The sequence below is a fragment of the Rhamphochromis longiceps genome, linkage group LG3, assembly GCF_057381845.1.
Source record: "Rhamphochromis longiceps isolate RC_006_pf linkage group LG3, R_longiceps_female_GT1.1, whole genome shotgun sequence".
Lineage (NCBI taxonomy): Eukaryota > Metazoa > Chordata > Actinopteri > Cichliformes > Cichlidae > Rhamphochromis > Rhamphochromis longiceps.
In genome coordinates, this window is record NC_140559.1 from 3403665 (window position 1) to 3425864 (window position 22200).

The 22200-nt window shown below is 42.9% G+C and overlaps 1 protein-coding gene and 2 long non-coding RNA genes across 4 annotated transcripts in view; 2 read left to right on the forward strand and 1 right to left on the reverse strand.

Annotated features, from left to right (window-relative positions):
• LOC146672537 (uncharacterized) overlaps positions 1-22200 on the forward strand; it is a 134939-nt gene that overhangs the window by 58571 nt on the left and 54168 nt on the right. The gene's annotated exons all lie outside the window — the stretch shown is intronic.
• Positions 1-22200, forward strand: part of LOC146672538 (uncharacterized) — a 131309-nt gene that overhangs the window by 56864 nt on the left and 52245 nt on the right. The gene's annotated exons all lie outside the window — the stretch shown is intronic.
• LOC146672542 (protein NLRC3-like) lies at positions 1271-20909 on the reverse strand. Of its 2 annotated transcripts, none has more exons than XM_085401271.1 (10): positions 20763-20909; positions 19734-19836; positions 19548-19649; positions 17195-17273; positions 16847-17033; positions 14914-16714; positions 12380-12553; positions 11929-12102; positions 2182-2228; positions 1271-2033 (listed from the first exon to the last, which is right to left on the reverse strand). In XM_085401271.1, exons 2-10 carry the CDS (start codon positions 19820-19822, stop codon positions 1504-1506), a joined length of 3183 nt encoding a protein of 1060 aa, XP_085257397.1. In that variant the 5' UTR covers positions 19823-19836; positions 20763-20909; the 3' UTR covers positions 1271-1503. The 2 variants fall into 2 exon arrangements, with proteins under 2 accessions (XP_085257397.1, XP_085257396.1); XM_085401270.1 differs by having other exon boundaries at positions 19734-19854; positions 20776-20908.

A 22200-nucleotide genomic window follows, 5' to 3' on the forward strand; every position in this document is an offset into this window, starting at 1 on the left:
TGAAAGCACATGTTCACATCTGTGAGGACAGACTGGACTCTTTGACTGCACCTTGGTTCTCCTCAGAGGTCTGTACAGGAGCATGTCCACCCCCACTGAAGATCTCAGTCACTGTGAAACATAGAAAGCTGCTTGTGTGGCCTCTGCCTCACATGTAGATACAGCTACAGGTTTCTCTGTCAGTCAGACTGAAACAGTGTCCTGATGCTGCATCATTCAGCTCTGTGCCCCAGTCAGCATCACTGGGAGCTACCAGTGTTTCTGCCCTTTTCCTGTAACACTACACTCAGCACAGGCTCAGCTGGTATCCAGTGTTGGACTTTGGCTTCAGCTGCTGTGATAGATCCTCTAACATAGATCAGCTCTGCTACATGTTGTTAGATAAGTGCAGCTGCTGTCATGTCCTGATGTTTCTCTGGCTCAGCAGCTTCTCCATCAGAGGTTCACATGGAGCTGATCCAGTATCTCCAGTAACTGTGTTCTGTGCCTCACTGGTTCATCCTTCTGTCTGTGTGACGTCAGTCAGATGTTGAAGTTAAACTCTGTAATCTTCACTGTGTCACAGAGTTCAGTGAGTCCCGTTATTCACAGTATCAATCAGATCATCAGAGAACAGCTGATCAGCAATCAGTGGTGCCAACAGCGCCTCCTGTGGTGAGAGGATGCAATAATGCAATGTAGCATTTTTCCACTCAACACTTGCAGTCATGGAAACTGTCTGTTGGATCTGTGTGACGTTGCTTTCTTGGTCAGAGTTCCTCACAAATGTCCAGATGATTCTTCTAATGAGGCGTCGACCATGTTTGCAGCTCTTTGGAAGAAAACGTCGCCCTTTGCCATCCTTACTTTTCTTTGACTTCTTCAAATGCAGCTGAACTCCAGCTGGTATTTTCTTGGACTTTGCAGCTGTTTCTGGTCATCAGTTCATTCCTGCAAACCTCTGAAGCTGAACAACAATGATGCTGCATTGCTGGCTGATCCCAAAAGGTTGATTCTGTTCATCTGGACGTTTTCAGAAACGTTTGCTCACTGATCAGGTGACTTCTTCAGTCTCAGCTGACTGCAGCTTTACAAGCTTACAAACAGCACATTTGCACAATGACTGAAAGCAGCAGCACCTGATATATATGATACTAATATAATACATATACATATATAATCCATACTAATGATGAAGGAACTGAGCTCACAGTCCATTGTTCATTCAGTGAACTACTCAGTTTATTTTGGGCCTCAGAAATGCTCACTGTTTGTACATCACTGTCAGCAATAGACTCATTCTGCTGTGTGGACAGGAACACATGTGACATCACTTCCTGTTTGTTTGTGACTGAAGAGGAAGAAGTTTACAAGGAATCATTTAGAAGAGTTTCAAACATCAACTGATTGAATCCATGAATCTGAAAACGTGTTTGTGAGTGAAAGAGACAGACATGTACAGACTGAACTATCTGTTCAACAGTCAGAGTGTTTCTGTAACAGGAGACACTCTTTACACTCCACTCAGCACAGGGACACTGAGGCACCAGGAGACCAGGGACTGAACCCAGGATAAAGAGTTTGAGTGAATGTGGTGTTGAAGGTGTGGAGGTGGATCAGAGTGTCAGAGGAGACTCTGTAGAAGGACAGAGTGCCAGCAGGACAGTCCACATACACTGCTGCTCTGTTAGAGACAGAGGAGGAGGAGGAGGAGGTGGGTGTTAGTCTGTTATTATGCCAGACATAACGAGGACCATCATCAGAGCAGCTCAGACTCCAGGACTGATCATTGCATCCAAACAAACAGTCATCACTGTCTCCTTTCCTTCTGATTCTTCTGTAACTCACTGATATATAAACGTCTCCTCTCCACTCGACCTCCCAGTAACAGCGACCAGTCAGACCATTTCTACACAGCAGCTGAGGAACATCAAATCTGTCTGGATGATCAGGATATGACTGAACCTCCTCCACACGTGTCACCTTCCTGTTGTTGTCAGACAGTTGGAGCTTTGTGTTCACTGTGTTTGTGTCGATTGTGAGTTGACAGGAATCTGATGGAGAGAACAAACACAATCCAGCTGCAGTTATTGATCCATCATCTGTTCATTGATTGACACTTTGATGATGACTCCTGACATGATGAAGATGGTTGAATGTGTGCTGCTTTGTTTTCATGAATCCCATTAAAAACACACTTACACTTCCTCAGACCTGGTCTCAACCATCGGACTCCAGCAGGCTCCACCCTGAAAGGAGGAGGGGGGTCAGAGCAGCACAGTCAGCATGCACACATGGACATTACATGGCTCTCACACACACACTGTTACACACTGAGCTCAAAGCTCGGCTCCACTGTTTTATTCAAAGAAATCTACATTTATTTATCAGCACATTTAAAAACAGCTTGAGCCAAAGTGCTGCACAGAGTAGAGAGAAAATAGGAAACATACACAGTAATGACTATAAAGACTGGTCAGGATTGAAAGCTACAGAGTACAAATGTGTTTCCAACCGGCTTTTAAAAATGTCCAGTGTTGGTGACGACCTGATGTGAAGGGCGACTGTTCCAGAGTTTGGCTGCAGCCATCGATAAAGCTCACCTCTGTTTTTACGTCTAGTTCTGGTCAGAAGCTGCTTATCTGCAGACCTGAGGGCTCCACTTGGATTCTTTTGTTAAAGAGAGATAAGATGGAGCCAATCCATTCACAGATTTAAAGACAACCAGATCTGGAAGTGGATTCTACCACGTACTGGTAACCAGTGGAAAAAGCTGGTGATGGGTCGTCTAGCACAGACCCACCGCTGGAACCAGACAATTGATGAGGGAGAGAACTGTGACAGCGCCGTTCCTTCACTTGACCTCAGTCGCTCTCGTCTGCTCCCTCGTAACACTGCTCTTTATTGAGCTTACATGAATATGCACAAGTCCATTATGACGTCTTACACAGGTATGAACAAAGAGTACCAGTCTGTGCATAGTGTGTGTGTGTGTGTGTGTGTGTGTGTGTGTGTTCCAGATGTGACCCTGTGACCCCAAAGCTGGTGCTAAGAGTCCAGCGGTCCCCCTAACAAAGGGCTCTTATACTTAACCAGACACAGAGCAGGTGTCCTCCTACACCAGGGGTCTCAAACTCGTGGCCCGCGGGACAATTGCGGCCCGCAGGACGATAGTTTTTGGCCCCACCTTAATATGAAAATGTAATGTTAGTTTGATAATGTATGACACTTTACAGTGTTGTGGGCGGAGCTGAATTAACCCACCAATCAGGGTGGGATATGGATCTCAGGGGACACCAGCCGGGCTTGATGCAAGCAGGGAAACATTTCTCAATGAGTCAAAGTTCCAGCAGCGTTGCCCTGGAGTGTTTCTTTCTTTCCTGTGCCTGGCTGGCTTCCTCCTTTCTATTGGGCAAACGCCGACATTCGCCCCAGCGCGCTGCGTTCACAATACTTCAAAAAAAGTTGTTTTTTTAAGTTGCTGCCCAGCGGGACATTATACGTATATAGATTTATACACACGTCAGTGGGATTTAAAGTTATTTTTCCACAGAGAGAGATCTCATATTAACTCTCACAGTGATGCGTAGGCGGCGGGATAAAAGAAAAGTCATGAACTCAATGCAGCCCAATTTAGTCTGCAGTCACATAGCGACACCTGTTCATCGGCAACAACAGTCCCCGGTAACCCGGACTAATTATAGGGTCGCACCGTAATTTGTGGCTCCATGTTTTTATTTGCATCACTGCGTTTGCATTGCAGCAAACATGAACATTACATATATTTCAATATAATGTAAAAGCAGTCAAAACAACTAACATCAGAAACAGCTGATGTTATTTGTTATATGTCACGGTGTCATTTCCGCTTCTTTCTCCTGTAACAACAGCCCGGCGCCGTGAGCAGTCGCCTTTTTTGCGCTCGCTATCCCTGCACTTTCTACCATCTGCAAACGCCACGGTGTTCGTGTCGTCATGAAAGACATGAACATCGAGCGTAAAAACAAAGGAGACTGCTACCGGCTTTTTATCTGCCGATCGCCGTGCTACGGTTGCAAGAAAAAGAAGCAGAAATGACGTTCTCTACGCGTTGAGACGTTCCCCGTCCGTCGGCTAAACGCTTGATTGAAACTTCAATGCGACAGTGACACCAAGTAGAATTATAAATGTCACATAGCCCCAAACATGTCTTTTTCAAAGCCTGCGGTGAAGAGAAAGGTTGGTGATGAGCACCGACAATTTCAGGAAAAGTGGGAAATGCAATATTTCTTTGTTGAGCACAGGGGCACCCCGACCTGTCTTATTTGCACAGAGAAAGTTGCGCTGCACAAGGAATACAATTTGAAACATCAGTACACAACTAGACATGCTGAGCTGGATGCAAAATACCAGGGAGACGAGAGAGCGAACCGGGTTGCCAGTCTTAAAACAGATCTACTGAGGCAGCAAGATTTCTCCAAGAAAGCAACCAAAGAGAATAATGCAGCAGTCGGAGCCACGTGGTTAGTGAGATGATTGCTAAAGCAGGGAAGCCATTCACAGAAGGTGCATTTGTCTAAAAGTGCATATTGCAGGCTGCAAATATAGTCTGTCCGGGAAAGAAAGGTCAGTTTAGCAACATCAGCCTTTCTGCCAACACCGCAGCAGATCGCATTTCTGACCTGTCAAGTGACATTTATGACCAACTGTGTGAGAAAGCCAAATGTTTCAGTGTATACTCAGTCGCTCTTGATGAGACCACAGACATCACCGACACTGCCCAGCTCCCAATGTATGTCCGTGGTGTTGATGACAGTTTTGAAGTGATGGAGGAGCTGCTCACAGTAATTCCAATGCATGGCCAGACCACCGCTCAGCAGATATTTACAAGCTGTGTGATGCCATTGAGAATGTTGGTTTGCCATGGAAGAGGTTTGTTGGAATAACAACAGATGGAGCGCCATCAATGACAGGGAGGAAACATGGACTGGTGGCACAAAACAAACTGGAAGAGGAAGGCGTGGAGGAGGCCATTGCTCTGCACTGCATCATCCATCAGCAGGTCCTTTGCAGCAAATGCCTGAAGTTTGACAATGTGTCTATTGTTGTGAAATGCATCAACCAAATCAGATCCAGGGGCTTAAAGCACCGAAGGTTCTGTGCTTTTTTAGAGGAAATGGAGTCAGAATATGGGGATGTGCTCGACTTCACTGAGGTACGTTGGCTCAGCAGGGGAAATGTATTAAAGAGACTTTTTGAGTTGAGAGCAGAAGTGAAGCCTTCATGGAGAAGGATGGAGTTAGTGTTCCTGTGCTAACTGATCCCAAATGGCTCATGGACTCAGCTTTTCTTGTTGATATGACACATGAGCTTAATGTACTGAACAAGACGTTACAAGGCCAGGGGCAACTTGTCAGTGCTGCCTATGACAACGTGAGAGCATTCTCCACAAAACTGGCGCTCTGGAAAGCTCAGCTCTCTCAGAAAAACCTTTGCCATTTCCCAGCATGCAAGGCACTCGTGGATGCAGGCACACCATTCAGTGCTGACGAGTATGTTGATGTCATTTTGAGGCTACAGGAGGAATTTGATCACAGATTTGCTGACTTCAAGACACACAGAGCCACCTTTCACATTTTTGCGGACCCCTTCTCCTTTGATGTGCAAGATGCCCCTTCTGTGCTTCAAATGGAGCTCATTGAGCTGCAGTGCAACTCTGAACTCAAAACCACGTTCATGGAGGTGAGTGGAAAAGCAGACAAGCTTGGACAATCTTTGAGAGAATTGAGCCCTAGTTTCCCTCGGCTTTCCCGAATGTTCAAGTGGACCATGTGCCTTTTCAGAATCAGAATCAGAAAGGGTTTTATTGCCAAATGTTGAGCAGGTTTACAACATTAGGAAATTGCTGCGGTGCTTCAGTGCAAACATACTGTCGTAACGCTTAAATAGACATGAAAATAAAAATAAGAATAAAAATTAAAAGTGCTAATTAGATAGATATATACATGAGTGCGGGTGGTGATCAGTGCAAACATGGAATGATGCAGTGAACACAGCGTAGGGTCATGTGTTAGTGGTGGGAACAGTCATACGTTTATTGTTATTGTTATTGGTTATTGTTCATGTGTCCAACAGCAGAGGGGAAGAAACTGTTCTTATGGCGAGAGGTTCTAGTGCGAATGGACCGGAGCCTCCTGCCTGAGGGGAGCAGGTCAAACAGACTGTGTCCAGGGTGAGAAGGGTCAGCTGAGATCCGAGCTGCACGCCGCAGTGTCCTGGAGGTGTACAGGTCCTGCAGAGATGGGAGTCTGCAGCCAATCACCTTCTCAGCAGAGCGCACAACACGCTGCAGTCTCTGTTTGTCCCTGATAGTGGCTCCAGCGTACCACACGGTGATGGAGGAGGTGAGGATGGACTCGATGATTGCAGTGTAGAATTGCATCATCGTTCGTGTTGGCAGGTTGAATTTCTTCAGCTGCCTCAGGAAGTAAATCCTCTGCTGGGCTTTCTTAATGACGGAGGTGATGGTGGGCTCCCACTTCAGGTCATGGGTGATGGTGGTACCCAGGAAGCGGAATGAGTCCACAGAGGTGATGGGGGTGTCAGTCAGGATGATGGGGGGGAGTGGGGCTGTGTGCTTCCTGAAGTCCACAATAATCTCCACTGTCTTCTGGGCATTCAGCACCAGGTTGTTGTGGCTGCACCAGGACACCAGATGTTCAACCTCCCTCCTGTAGGCAGACTCATCCCCGTCCGAGATGAGTCCAATAACGGTGGTGTCATCTGCAAACTTGATTAGCTTGACAGACTGGTGGGTGGAGGTGCAGCAGTTGGTGTACAGGGAGAAGAGCAGAGGAGAAAGAACACAGCCCTGAGGGGAGCCGGTGCTGATGGTCCGGGAGTCCGAAACATTCTTTCCCAGCCTCACGTGCTGCTTCCTGTCCGTCAGGAAGTCAGTGATCCACCGGCAGATGGGATCAGGCACATTCATCTGGGAAAGCTTGCCTCGGAGATGGTCTGGAAGGATGGTGTTGAAGGCAGAGCTGAAGTCCACAAACAGGATCCTGGCGTAGGTTCCTGGGGAGTCCAGATGCTGCAGGATGAAGTGTAGGGCCATGTTGATGGCGTCGTCTACAGACCTGTTGGCTCTGTATGCAAACTGCAGGGGGTCCAGGAGGGGGGCCGTGAGGGTCTTGAGATAGGAGAGAACCAGGCGCTCAAATGACTTCATGACCACAGATGTCAGAGCCACGGGTCTGTAGTCATTTAGTCCAGTGATCCTAGGTTTCTTGGGGACAGGGATTATGGTAGAGGACTTGAAGCAGGCAGGCACATGACATGCCTGCAGTGAGGAGTTGAAAATGCCAGAAAACACTGGGGCCAGCTCGTTTGCACAGTGTCTGAGGGTGGCAGGAGACACACCGTCTGGGCCGGGAGCATTTCGAGCATTCAGACTCTTAAACTGCTTCCTCACATCTGCTTCATGAATATGAAGAGTTGTGGTGGGAGGAGGTGGTGTGAAATCCTCTTTTGTGTGGGGTGAGGAGGGGGGTGTTGAAGTGATTGAAGGTGGTGATGGCTCTATGGAGGGGGGAGAGGTGGGGGAATGAGTGTCCAAAGTGTCTCTATTGTTGGGGCCGTTGGAGGTGTGAAGGCTGCCTGATGGCTCGTCAAAACGGCAGTAAAAGTCGTTGAGGGTGTTGGCCAAGAGCAAGTCGTCAGTGTAGTGGGGGGTTTTAGGCTTGTAGTTTGTGATATTCCTAAAACCTTTCCACACAGAGGCCGAGTCATTCTCTGAGATCTGCTGCTGCATCTTCTCAGAGTGCTGATGTTTGGCAATGTCCACTTCTTTAGTGAACCTGTACTTGGCCTCTCTGTAGCAGACCCTGTCTCCGCTTCTGAACGCCTTTCTCTTTTCCAGCCACAGCTTTTTGAGTTTAGGAGTAAACCAGGTTTTGTCATTGTTATAACTCACCCTGGTGCGTGATGGCACAATGCTGTCCTCACAGAAGTGGATATAGGAGGTGACAGTGTCCGTAAACTCATCCAAGCTGTTAGAAGCAGCCTTCATTGTGTCCCAGTCTGCAGACTCCAAACACGTGCGAAGCTCCTCCACAGCCTCGTTGCTCCACAGTTTTTTGGTCCTCAGGACAGGTTTGGAGAGCTTCAGCCTCTGTCTGTACGCGGGGATTAGGTGGATCATGACGTGGTCAAAAAGTCCGAGTGAAGCGCGGGGCACCGCACGATAGGCCCCGCTGATCGTGCTTTTTGGTAGCACATAGGCTACTTGTGCGAAAAGCTCTTCTCCACTTTGAACTTCAATAAGTCCAAGTACAGGTCCAGACTTACGGATGATCATCTTCAAGACATACTGAGGGTCGCAACTGCTTCCTCCTTCAGGCCAAATCTGGCTCGGTTATGCGAGAGGAAACGCTGCCAGGTCTCTAGCAGCAAGGAGTAGGCAAGAGAAGCCATGTTCAGAAGAAGAGTTCATTTTCTACAGTGTTCCATTCATGTTCAGAAGAAGGTTATAGAACTGTTAATACAGACATTTCAATCTAAATACAGCAGATATAGAAGACTGAAAGATACACACAAGTTCACTGACTAAAAATATCTTATTATTGTTTTATTTATGTATTACAGATTGATTTATTTTCTTATTAATTCTTAATTTGTTTATTTATTTTTCATATTTTGTGTTAAAAAATAAAAATAAAGAGATTAGAGAAGATTGGAATTTTTTAACCATGCCTTTCTTGTGGAAAACCTAATGCGGCCCAGCCTCACCCAGACTCTGCCTGCAGCGGCCCCCAGCTAAATTGAGTTTGAGACCCCTGTCCTACACCATAAATCAGTAAGAGAGGGTACGACCTCTCTCATGGCCCCAAGTGGTGTGTGCATGCCAGACCACTCTGGAAGGCACACAGAGTCTTTACAGACTACTAAGGATCAATCCTCTATCATTATGCAATCGATTATACAACTCTAAGCATATATGAGTAAATATTTCTAAGCATAAATGACAATCAACAATATAAACCTTACAGCTGGTTTTAATAACAGAATTTATTTGTTTCTCAAATGAGAAAGAGCTATCGAGAAACACTCCTAAATCTTTAGTTCTGAACTTTTCCAGTGGGCCAAGGTCAACATTATCTGCTAATGCTAAATAGGCTGCCGTTATTAACTAATGCTAATTTGATGTGAATTAGCATTATGCACTAATGCTAACACTTTTTAACAATGTGAGTAGCTAATGCTAACACTATTTCCCTTAACCTTATAACAATGTGAACGACTAATGCTAACACTCTTTTTCCTAGCATTACAACATCTGAGCTTCTATTGCTAAGTAGGCTGCCATTAGCACCTACGTCTAATTTAAGGCAAATACGCATTAGAACCTAATGCTCATATCGTTTTCCTTTGCTTTATAGCAATGTGAGCAGCTACTGCTAAAAAGCATTAGCTAATAACAGCAGTCTAATTTAATGCAAGTTAGCATCATTTGCATTATAACGATGTGAGGAGTTAATGCTAAGTATGCTGCCATTAGTGGCTAATTCTAATTAGGGGTGAATAATTATTACAAGCTAATGCTAATATCGTTTTCTCTTCCCTTTTAACAATGTGAGCAGCTAGTGCTAGGTAGGCTGAAGCTAGCAGCTAATGCTAAAGCTAAAGATAATTTGATGTGAATTAGCATTACATTAGTGCGGAGTTAATGCTAACTAGACTGCCATTAGCAGGTAATGCTAATTTTAGGTGAATAGGAATTGGCAGCTGATGCTAATACCATATTTTCTTGCTTTAACCCTTTAAAACTGGTCAGAGTGGGCACACTCCGTTTTGCGTAACTATTTTTAAATCCCGGTAGCACTGTAACCACGTGAGCTAGCGCAATAATTTTTTTTGCATATGAAACCTGAGGAGTTGTACTTACATCTTATGCCATCAGCTTGTCCTAGGTTACAGTTTCCTTCCACATATGCTTAGGACTCATATTGTACTGCTGGAAATAGTTTATTTTGATGCATATGCTGTTATTTTGCAAATTTGCAGTATAATATTTATTTTCGTTTTTCCTGCAGTATGTAAAAATTGGTGTATTTCAAAAATAAAACTATGAAGGCACTCAAAATAAATTTCCTGTGGTGGGAAACTATTTTGTGCAACCTTTTTGTATTTACAGTTTTGAGGGATAAGCCTCTTAAATTTCTCTAACTAGAAATATATGTTAAAAAAAAAAAACGAATTTCAATTTTTTTGTAGTTTATTGCACTTTTTTTGCAATTTATGTAATTACTATGCACTTAATACATACATATTATTAAAATTTAGGCTGTAATGGTTGTATTGATGTATAGCAACTTGAAATGCTCCCAAAAATGGCTCTACAGCATGTAAAAATATAATATAAGCTCTGGCAGACTTGGTTCTATGGTAGGTCTTAAAGGGTTAAATCAATATCAGTAGCTAATCCGATTGTTCAGTCTGACGTCAGGTGAAGTCATTTTTATGCATTTAAGAGCTGCGTTGAATTCAACATTACAAACTGAACATTAGAACTATCCTCTTCTCCAGGATTTTCCTGATTTAACATTTCAATATGATTCATTTTTGTTCTCTACACCTGCCGTCATCACTTCAATTATTCCCACTGTGGATTTGATCATATTGTTTGCCCAGCATCTCTACATTTTCCCATCCATACTACCTGGAGCTCATTAACACTATTAATACTGGAAACTGCTGTTGAAGCCTGATGGTGACACTTTCGGGTGAAGAAGTGAATTGCAGTAACAGGACTGGCTGGCTTATGATACACTGGATATTTCCAGCGCTTTGTTTTCTCTGCTCACAGACAACACAGATACACGCATGTATATACAGCCCACGTCCAGCTCTGCATGCACTCCTTCTGCTGCATTTCTATAGAGAATAAACAACGTAACACAATCATTCTCCATTGTTTTCAACTCAACCAGCTGCATTTAATGAAGGAGTTTGAATTTACTTTACAACAGCTGCTGTTGTTTCCTGTCTGCATTCATGTTCTTAACTGTACTCCACACATTCTGAACTGGTGTAGTTCTTCCTAAAGTACTGCAGTATTCCTGCCAGTACATCCTCTTAGTTTTCCTAACTGTTTCCTCTGATGCTCATTGCTATTCTTTCCTCAATGCAAATTCATGCTAAGCTCCTTCATATCCATCCCTGTTTTCTAAACCTGTAATAATTCCTTTAATGTGTCTTTGGCCTAATTATGAGTCTGTCCACATGTTTGTAGTTCCCCACTTGCTTTGGTTTCTTAGCTCTGATTCTCTCAAATGTATCCTTGAAATCATTTACTGGCATCTCTCCCTCTCACTCCCACTATCCCCAGAACACCAGAGTATTCATCTCCTGGCCTCTTTACATTTTCTCCAATCATCCCTGTTTCTAGAGTCTCGCCCCATCTGCAGGCAGTCCAAGAGAAACTGCCTCTGCCATTTTCTTCTTCTTAATCTTTGATTTTTCTCTTCACTTTCTCCATTGGGTTTTCTTAGACGCACTTTCCAGAAAGCAGCAACATTTTTTGTGCCCCATTTTTCAAATTGTGCATCTTACTTCAGCTTAATGTGTTTCCTGTTTTGTTTTTACACAGGTCATGTAAAAGAAATCCTACCAGAGGCTCGACAAAGCTGAACTGAAAGACAGCACGGGCAATATATTTAAATGTTCATTTGCTATTTATCTAGGGATTGAGAGTAACGCAATTTCTATTCTCTGTATGTCCTGTACATGTGGCAGAATCGACAAATAAAGTTGACTTTGACTTTGATACTTTGATAAATCAGAGCAGCACAGAACTTAAGCACACATATATAAGGTGATTTAACAAATCATGTCTGTTGTAAATGAGTAAGCCATTTATCGACCTGACTCAGGTTTTAAAATTATCATCAGAAAAGACTGAATCCTGACCTGAGAATCCCAAGTGTACACTTTGGACTCTCCACTGCAGAAAACAGAAGCTTCAGTCCTGAATCCTGCAGGTTGTTGTTACCCAGGTCCAGCTCTGTCAGACGGGAGGTCCGGGAGCTCAGGACTGAGGACAGAGCTTCACAGCTTCTGTCTGACAGGTTACAGCCACTCAGTCTGAAGAAAGGATGACAAGAAGACATGAAACACTTGTGTTCAAGTATATTCATGGTGCCATGAGGAGCTACTACATTTACAATATTTCAACACTGTTTCAGGACATGCTGGAATCCTTATTGCCTCATGTTACAAAAGACAAATGTGGCAGTTTACTGTGACTTGCATGGATTCATTAAAAAAAAAAAAACCATAGACACAATGTTAATTTTTTCCAAATGAAATTGATTAAATGATGTTAATTGATGAAAAAAAAATCGATATTGCTTGATCTGACCTCAGCGTTTCCAGTTTGCAGTATTGACTCTTTATCCCAGCAGACAGAAGCTTCACTCCTGAATCCTGCAGGTTGTTGTTACCCAGGTCCAGCTCTGTCAGACGGGAGGACTGGGAGCTCAGGACTGAGGACAGAGCTTCACAGCTTCTGTCTGACAGGTTACAGCCACTCAGTCTGAAATCAAGGTGGAAGGGAGACAAGATCAACCAAACAAATCAGAGCTTTATTGCTTTTTTATTGTTTTTAAGCAGAAATCAGTGAGGTGCTGCTAGATTCTGTTCCTTTGGTTTATTACCCAACAACACACACATACACTAATATTTGTGACTTTTGTAATAGTAGCATTTACAATGCAAAGCAACAGCGATCACAGATTGAAGGGGCCTTAATAAAACTACAATGCAGTGATTTTTAAGATGACCTGTTCTTCCAATTTCCAACAACAGATTTCTACAACCTTACAGTTAAAAATAATTCTTTATCTCATACTGAATCTTGGTGCACCTCCCCCCAGTTTATTAAAATGGAGTGGTACTGAAGTTGCTGTAAGTGATGTGGGATGCCACTGATTTCCTTTCTGATCCAATACAAAGTAAAATTCAGGCTGGTATCTGCGATACTGATGAAAACTATTCCTTCAGAATCAATACAAGACATAAGAAAATATGTTTTGTATAACATAAAAAGCCTGAATTTTAAAATATTCAGTTAATAATCAAAAACAGATGTGACTGAAAATAATAAAACTGAGAAACATTTTATGGCCATTGCAACAGGCCATTCCATCCTTTTACAACCATTGCAAGAGCTTGGGTGGCATAGCCGGCAATACGTTGGATAGTAATAAGTAGGGCTGGGCCATATTATACCGTTCACGGTAATACCGGTATAATGTTAGGCAACGATAGGAAAATGAAATATCGCAATAGAATGAATAAAACGCGCATGCGCAGTGCCTTTGTTTTCATACGCACATGGCCGATTGTTGAGTGAAACAGATGAACCAGAATTGGTTTGTAAAAATGGTGCAACTTCAGTGATGTGGAACTGGTTTGGTGTTTGTCTGTCAGATACACGAAAAAGCACATTTTTTTGCAGAACATGCAAGCGGCCGTCGTTATTGTCGTATTTGTCGGACTAAGATGCTCTTAAATCTGGGAGTAATCTGGGTCCTAAACTCCGTATGCTTCAGGTCAAACAACACTGCAGCATCACTTAGAGTTAAAAACTGTCTCAATTCTTTCATCTTTAATAAAACGATCTGCATTGCTGCTTAACCAGGTGAAACTATGAAGTTTAACTTCCAGGCATCCATGAAAACAAAATTTATTACATTTAACAGAGTTAGAAGTTAGCAGGAAGCTAGCGGAAGTTAGCTCGCTATTTTCGCTAGTTACCTAAGCATGATATTGCATGTTCTGACAGAGATTTCTGGAAAAATTCAAACGTACAGCTCTGCTATCACTTCCAACATAAATGAAGTCAGGAAATTAAACAGCAGTGACGTTTGTAGGGTTACTGAAGTTGGGCTAGCTGGTATATAATGATGTGCTACCTGATCGCTAGTGACACAGCTATGTTAGTATAACATAAACAGTGAAGCTGGAGGACGAACACTAACACTTTTCCACTTATAAAAGTTAACGTGAAGGTTCTTCATGGTTAGAGACAAATGCAATCGCATGGCAGGATGCTGTAAACGGACCAAACTTCAGTCAGGAGAACAACTGAGATAATGCATCCACAATACGAGGTTAGTCATTAATATACTGCAACAACATGGGAATAGAGCAGAATTCATTCATTAATAAATCAATGCTACAGAAGTAGAGGAAGCAAGAAGAATGAGTTTAATAAAGTTTGATTTATCTGACTGCTTTGTTTCGCTTAATGTGCCTTATAATCCCGTGCACCTTATGGTCCGAAAAATACGTACTGCACACTGAAGTTTAATGTTGCAAAGCACCTCTTTTTAACTTCAGTGGATATTATACATGGTTATGCTCAGGATATGTCAGCCCATTCCTACTGGAAATGCCTTTTGGTTAAACTTTCAGCAAGGAATTTGCATTTGCACTGTTACATTTTTATAAAGCTTTTTAATGCACATAAAAACCAGCTTCTTGTTTAAGTGAAAATAAATGGAAGGTTGTCTTTTTGCGCTAGTAATGTTGTGGAGTTGTATTTTGTCTCGCATCAATTATATCGTCGGTTATATCGTTATTGCAAATTTTCAAATATATATCGTGATAAATATTTTTGGCCATATCGCCCTGCTCTAGTAATAAGTCCGGTGGGTGATGGGCTCCACCAGGGCTGCCCTTTGTCACCAATTCTGTTCATAATTTTATGTTTAAAGGCTGTATCAAAAGTTCATTCAAGTTACAATATTGTGGTCAAAAGTTCTCCTTTTTTCTTTTATACTATACAACTACACTGGCTCATGGTTTTAGGACATGGACCTGTCATGGAAGAAATCTATGACCACTTTTAATCAACATTATAAAAATAAACATGATCACAGATTTACTCACAGAGCCTTGTTGGAGGCTTTGACCACTGGCAGCAGCCTCAGAAGAGCCTCCTCTGAAGCAGAGTATTTCTTCAGGTCAAACACATCCAGATCTTCTTCTGATGACAGTAAGATGAAGACCAGAGCTGACCACTGAGCAGGAGACAGTTCATCTGTGGAGAGACGTCCTGATCTCAGGGACTGTTGGATCTCCTCCACTAGAGAACGATCATTCAGTTCATTCAGACAGTGGAACAGATTGATGCTTTTCTCTGCAGACAGATTCTTACTGAGCTTCTCCTTGATGTACTGGACTGTTTTCTTATTGGTCTGTGAGCTACTTCCTGTCTGTGTCATCAGACCTCGTAGGAGAGTCTGATTGGTCTGCAGTGAAAGACCCAGGAGGAAGCGGAGGAACAAGTCCAGGTGTCCATTTGGACTCTGTAAGGCCTTGTTCACAGCACTCTGGTGGAGAGATTGTAGGTTTGGGTTGCTAATTAACTTAGACAACATCGAGATTCTCTGTTGTTCTTCCAGCAGATTGAGTCCAGAGTTGATGAAGGTCCGATGGACATGAAGAGCAGCCAGAAACTCCTGAACACTCAGATGGATGAAGCAGAACACCTTGTCCTGGTACAGTCCTCTCTCCTCTTTAAAGATCTGTGTGAGCACTCCTGAGTACACTGAGGCTGCTCTGATATCGATGCCACACTCTGTCAGGTCTGATTCATAGAAGATCAGGTTTCCTTTCTGCAGCTTATCAAAAGCCAGTTTTCCCAGAGACTCCATCATCTTCCTGCTCTCTGGACTCCAGTGTGGATCTGTCTCAGCTCCTCCATCATACTTGACCTTCTTCACTTTGGCCTGAACCACCAGGAAGTGGATGTACATCTCAGTCAGGGTCTTGGGCAGCTGTCCTCCCCCTCTGGTTTCCAGCACATCCTCCAGAACTGTAGCAGTGATCCAGCAGAAGACTGGGATGTGGCACATGATGTGGAGGATTCGAGCTTTCTTGATGTGGGAGATGATCCTGCTGGCCTGCTCCTCATCTCTGAATCTCTTCCTGAAGTACTCCTCCTTCTGTGGGTCAGTGAAGCCTCTGACCTCTGTCACCATGCCAACACAGTCAGGAGGGATCTGATTGGCTGCTGCAGGTCGTGTGGTTATCCAGAGGCGAGCAGAGGGAAGAAGTTTCCCCCTGATGAGGTTTATCAGCAGCACATCCACTGAGGTGGACTTTCTAGGGTCAGTTAGGATTGTAGTTTTGTGGAAGTCCAGAGGAAGTCGACACTCATCCAGACCATCAAAGATGAACACAACCTGGAAGTCTTCAAAGCTGCAGATTCCTGCTTCTTTGGTTTCAGTAAAGAAGTGATGAACAAGTCCCACCAAGCTGAACTTTTCCTCTTTCAGCACATTCAGCTCTCTGAAAGTGAATGGAAATATGAACTGGATGTCCTGGTTGGCTTTGTCTTCAGCCCAGTCCAGGCTGTATTTCTGTGTTAAGACCGTTTTCCCAATGCCAGCCACTCCCTTTGTCAGCACTGTTCTGATTGGTTCATCTCTTCCAGGTGAGGCTTTAAAGATGTCTTCTTGTCTGATGGTTGTTTCTGGTCTGTCTGGTTTCCTGGATGCTGTTTCAATCTGTCTGACCTCATGTTCATCATTGACCTCTGCAGTCCCTCCCTCTGTGATGTAGAGCTCTGTGTAGATCTGATTCAGGAGGGTTGGGTTTCCTGCTTTAGCGATGCCCTCAAACACACACTGGAACTTCTTCTTCAGCTTAGACTTAAGTTTACTATGACAAACAGCAGCTTGAAGTTCTGAATGAGAAGAAAAATAAACACTCAATTTCCAAAAAGAACTACTAATCTTTAAAACATGTTGCTCCATCTTCCATCTCTGGAAAATGTTCATTTATCCAGCAGCTTAAATCTTTAGATAAATCCTCTTACGTCTCTGCAGATGGTCAGCCAGCTCCTCCTGCTTCATTCTCCTCAGGAAGTCCACTGTGATCTTCACAAACGCCTCTCTCCTGCTGCTCCTCTGACTCTCTAAGCATTCTGGGTAATCTGGACTCAGAACCTTCTGGATCTTCTTCAGCTCGTTCTTCACAAAAGTGATGATGTTGTCCTCCAGCAGCTGGAACAGAATATTTATGAATGAGCCAATCAGACTGAAATCATGGAGCCAAACATCAGATCCATGTTGGACACACTGACGATCCACTGGTCTACAAAGAGCAGCATGGAGACGACTGTGAACAGAACAGATGTAACAGTAGTTGTTGTACATGTACAGACCATAAATATGGAGTCCAGCTGTGTTTGATGCTGCTGGGCAGACTGACCACTGGGAACCTCTGAGCTCTGCTGGTCCACTCTGTGGAGGAACCATGAAGGATCAGATCAACACAGGATAAAGATCCAGGAGTTTCTGCTCAAATAACTTCATCTGAATCAAGTCTGTCAAGTTTTAGACTCTCAGATTCTGAAGATATATTTTCTGTTTTCTATGAACTTTCTTTCATCAGTGATGGAAGTGATGATGCTGCAGAAGCTCAGAGGAAACTTTGAGACTTCATCAAACTGATAAATTCACTCACTGGAAGGTAAAACTGTGATGAACCATCAACTAATGCTCTCAGGAGGCCAAAGGTCCCTGAATGTAACTGTGCAGTAGATTCATCGAGTGTTTGAAACCTGACCTCTTCCATATGTTTTCATTCTAACACAAGAAGTCCTTTTCTCATTGGTTTGATTTGAGTTTTCATTTGAGTTTTCTGAGTCTCGTATTTGGAGTCGAGTCTAATCAATGATCTGACAGAAGAACATTAAAAAGGATTTACCAGTGCTGTCAAAATTAACATGTAGGGTTAGGGTTAGGGGTTCATCTGTTATCATGATTAACATGATAAAAACCTTTAACACGACACATCTGGAGCGCAGAACGACTCAAAATCCCTGAAATGTTTCTATCAACGCACTTCGGGCAGTTTGTCCGAGTAGAGTTACCTTTGCACACGTGCAGATGTGCAGCACATCTGTTAGTGACGGCAGCTGAACCAATCAGCTCAATATGGAAGATGACAAACACACACTGACCTCTCGATGGAAAGTTTGAGCATTAAAAAAATAACAAGACGGACCAGCCGACCAACATGAAGGATTCTGCACATCGTGACAGAAGGAATTTTCTTTTCACCGAAGCACTTCCAGCTTAAAATATCACAACGATGCAAAGCACTGATGACACAACTGCCAAGTGGACAAACTGCAGACCTGTTAGTGTTGTTAATAACATAGTTTTGGTTCCTCGTGTCAAAGACTTGAAGAAGAGTGACAGAGAGTGTTAGACTGCTGCAGGATCAGTGCCACCTCCACAGACCTGTGAAGAAAATGATTGTTTGACAGATGGGCTCAGATTCAGGATCAGCTGAGGAGTTTGTGGCTGACAGAATCCTGCAGGTACAGAGCAGAGCCCATCATTAGCATGCAGGACTGTCCCTGGGGGGGTCGGCTCATTCAGGAGCTTAATCAATGTTTACATGTTCAATAAACATGTTAAGTGTGTAAATTTGCCCTTTTCTCTCAAGTCTGTTTGCTCATGAAATGAACTTTGATTCGTTTACATTAAAATTGATGTTTAATGGTGATTGATCCAAATTTATCCACAGTAACCCTGTGATGAGTCTGATTAAACATTTTCATTAACAGCAGTAATATAGATTATATATTATTATATATTAGTGCACACTTAGCTTTTAGTATATATGTTTGTTACAAAGTTGTATTTACAGCAGAGAAGCTGAGTTAAAGACTGAAAACTATTCAAAGTCTCTTTGAATTGAAGCGTTTAACATTCTTTGTGTTTATTCTGCATTGACTTCATTATATGGTGTAAACGTCTGTTACAGGCTTAAATATAAAGTTGGAAAAATGTAACTGCAGCTATTGATCAAGTAATTGTGATTAATCAGGATTAATGACAGAAGATTGTGTCATTAATTAGTCGTGTTTTAATCTACTGACAGCACTAGTGTTCACTCTGGTGCCTCCAACTGTTTTACGCCCTTTCAACACCTTTGTGGTCAAAAGTGTACACGCACAAAATCTACAATAAAACCCTCATGCAGCAATAGGACAGACACACAATCCATTTATCTCTGTGTCTCAAACACACACACGTGTATTCAAAGCCTCGATTTGTTCATATTTCATCTGTTGTGTTTTTATCTTCAGCGTTTTCAGTGTTGCTGCATTTACACCAAAAATGTTTCCATTGATGAATCAGATTGATTTGAATGTGTTTCATCCATACAAATCCCTCCCTGGTGGTCACATGACTCTATAACATAACAGGAGTCATGTGACAAGAGTTTCATGCTGTAAAATGTCAAAATGGTTGAATGTGGTGGAGTAAAAATGTGAGATATCAACGACTTTTCTTCAATATGAAATGTTTGCAGGGCCTGACAGGAAGTGGACGGACGCTCTGATCACTTCCTGTTTGCTGAAGTGGGTTTTCAGTTGTTTAGAAACCAAAGGCTTGTTTTAAAAGACAGTTTAAATGGGACTGAGGGAACGACGTGTTTGTAGTTTATATCCAACAACATCGAGCAGTTTAATCAAAGAGTTCATGTTGCTAACAGCTCACCTCTCTGCAGCAGACACAGGCTGGGATTTAAAATTAATGGGACGACCTTTAGACCGGTCACTCTGTAAGGACACAGAGCTGGATGGAGGTCCAGGCTGGTTCCTGTGAATAATGATGCAGCAGTGATGTGAGTGCTGAGCTGTGACATGGAGAAGAGTCATGGACAGTTAGAGATGGTCATCTCACCTCTGAGCTTTGGTCTGGCTCTCATGTTCCCCACACAGAGTGCTTTTAGAGGGAGGGACTCCCTCCTCTCTGTCCTCACACTGATCCATGCTGCTCAATTCAGCTCACACACACTTTCTACCTGCAGAGGAAACACAAATCATTCATGTGCACATCAGCTGAAATCCTCCTTTCATCATGTGTGCTGTCCAAATATCAGCTGCTTCTTTCCTGCTTCATCTCAGTGTCAGCTGGATGCAGTCAGACAGCAGTGTGAGGCAGAGGAAGCTGCCATCAGCTGCTCTGCTATCAGTCCACTAGATGGAGCCTGAAGCACACACGATGCATTCACTGACACACACTGATTCACTGTGACTGGAAGCTTCAGTCAGTCCAACACGTGTGAACAACATTTTAAACATTTCAGCTGATCCAGGATTCAAAGAGGATCAGCAGAGTTAAAGCTTCACACTAATTCTTCCTGCTGAGTTTGCAGAGAACTGCACACACACTGATTCACTGCTAATGAGAAGCTTCTTCCATCCAGTAATTCATCATCCATCAGCTCTGCTGCTGCTCTCAGTCCTGGACTCTGATCACACACTAAAAGCAGCTTTTTAACTCGTGTCTGTAAGAACTCTTAGCGTTAGCTTAGCATTAACATGCTGTCAGGTGTCTCGTGTGTAAATATTAATCACAGTGACAGTAAAGGAGGTAAAGGGCTGTGACGTCATCACGTACGCTGCGTCCTCTGTGGGCTCTGAGTGAACTCAAAGTACAAACTACAAGTACACAAACACGAACGTAGCTCAGAGTGGCGGACACACTCGGCCTCGTTGGTCCAGCTGTGAGTCCGTTACCGTGAACTATGGAGCGGCAGATTTGTGCTGAACTAAGCTGCACACAGCTGATGTTAGCCAGGAAACATTACACACTGACTTTAATGGAGAGACCGGAAATACAAACACACACAGTTTGTTGTGTGAAGAAATCAAACACGAGCTGAACAAACAGTAAAGTTCCTAAAGACAAACTGTTAAAGGAGGAAACAAAGCAAACTTACAGTTTCTTCACACCAACAACAAGCTCCACTCCACACCTGGGGCCCGTTCTTCGTACATCGCTCACTACATCCAAGATCAAATCATCGCGCTAACCGTGAGCTCGCTAATCCGCTAACCGGAAACACGTGACCTACACAGTAGCCGGAAGCACGTGATCTCCACACTAGCCGTAAACACGCATGGATACCGTGGAAGTCATGCAAGTTGATCGCAAAGGTTGGTTAAGTCTTTCTTTAACTTTTTTTGCGTTACAACAACATTCCTCCTTATTTGAATGTTTTTTCATCGTGCTCCATGGCAGAGAAACACACAGATATGCTTTTTTCTGGGCCTGGTTTCAGTAAGAGAGCTGGATTAACGGCTTCTGTGGGCGAGAAGAAGCAAAAAACACATTTTGCATTAGAGTATGATTTATTGTTGGCGTCAGCGATTCAAAATAACGAATACTTCAATACTGTACTTAAGTAGAATTTTCTGGTATCTTTACTCTACTGCTGTACTTTTTTGTGCCTACTGTATACTTCTTTATACTTCTACTTCTCACATTTTAGCACGCGTATCTGTACTTTGTAATGCGTACATTTGTAAATCAGCCCCCTGCACGCGTGCTTTGGACGCAAGATTACTTCAATATTTTGTACATAAATTATATTTTAGACCCTGTACTTCTTACTTCAACTTGACTAAAAAGTCGAGTCGGTGCTTTTTAAACAGAGGTATCTAAACTGTAGTAAGGAACGTGTGTACTTGTGACACCTTTGGTTAGCGTCAACACTGTAAATTTCGTCACAAACAGATTTATATATTTATCAATACTTCTATTCGTCATTCTTTTCTGTACAGCTTTTTTATTGCCCAGATTTTAGTTAGCCCCTGTTCAATTGACTGTTATGTCAATAGAAACATGTCTCACAAATTAAAGTGTCTTGTAAAATATTTGTGGGTTTTTTTCAAGAATTTTCTTCCCAAATCTATTACATGCCAACTGTAAATTGTTATTTCTGCTAAAACCTTAACTTAAATGTGTATATGGTGTTTATCTGTTTCTCTCTCTGTTTTAGATGCACATATCAATCTGGAATTCGGGCTTAAAGCCAGAACTGCAGGAATGCAACACGTGTTGCAGAGGACTCTTTCACTGCCCTCTGTGCCCCACTTTCAGGGCAAAGATTGAGGAGCATCAAGTGTGCATATAAAAAATGCTTTGCCTTTCAAAGGTATGTTTGTATTAAATATACTTTATAGTTATAAATATGCACTTTTTTAGGCACTTCAGCAGTATCTTTGTTGACTTAAAAGTTGCTGTTGATATTGTACCGTTCAGTGCATTCATCTGCAACAAAAATAGTGTTTTTATAAAATATATTTTTATTTACTTTTCACCACTTTTCTTGACATAACTTTTGTGATCCATACCATTTTGC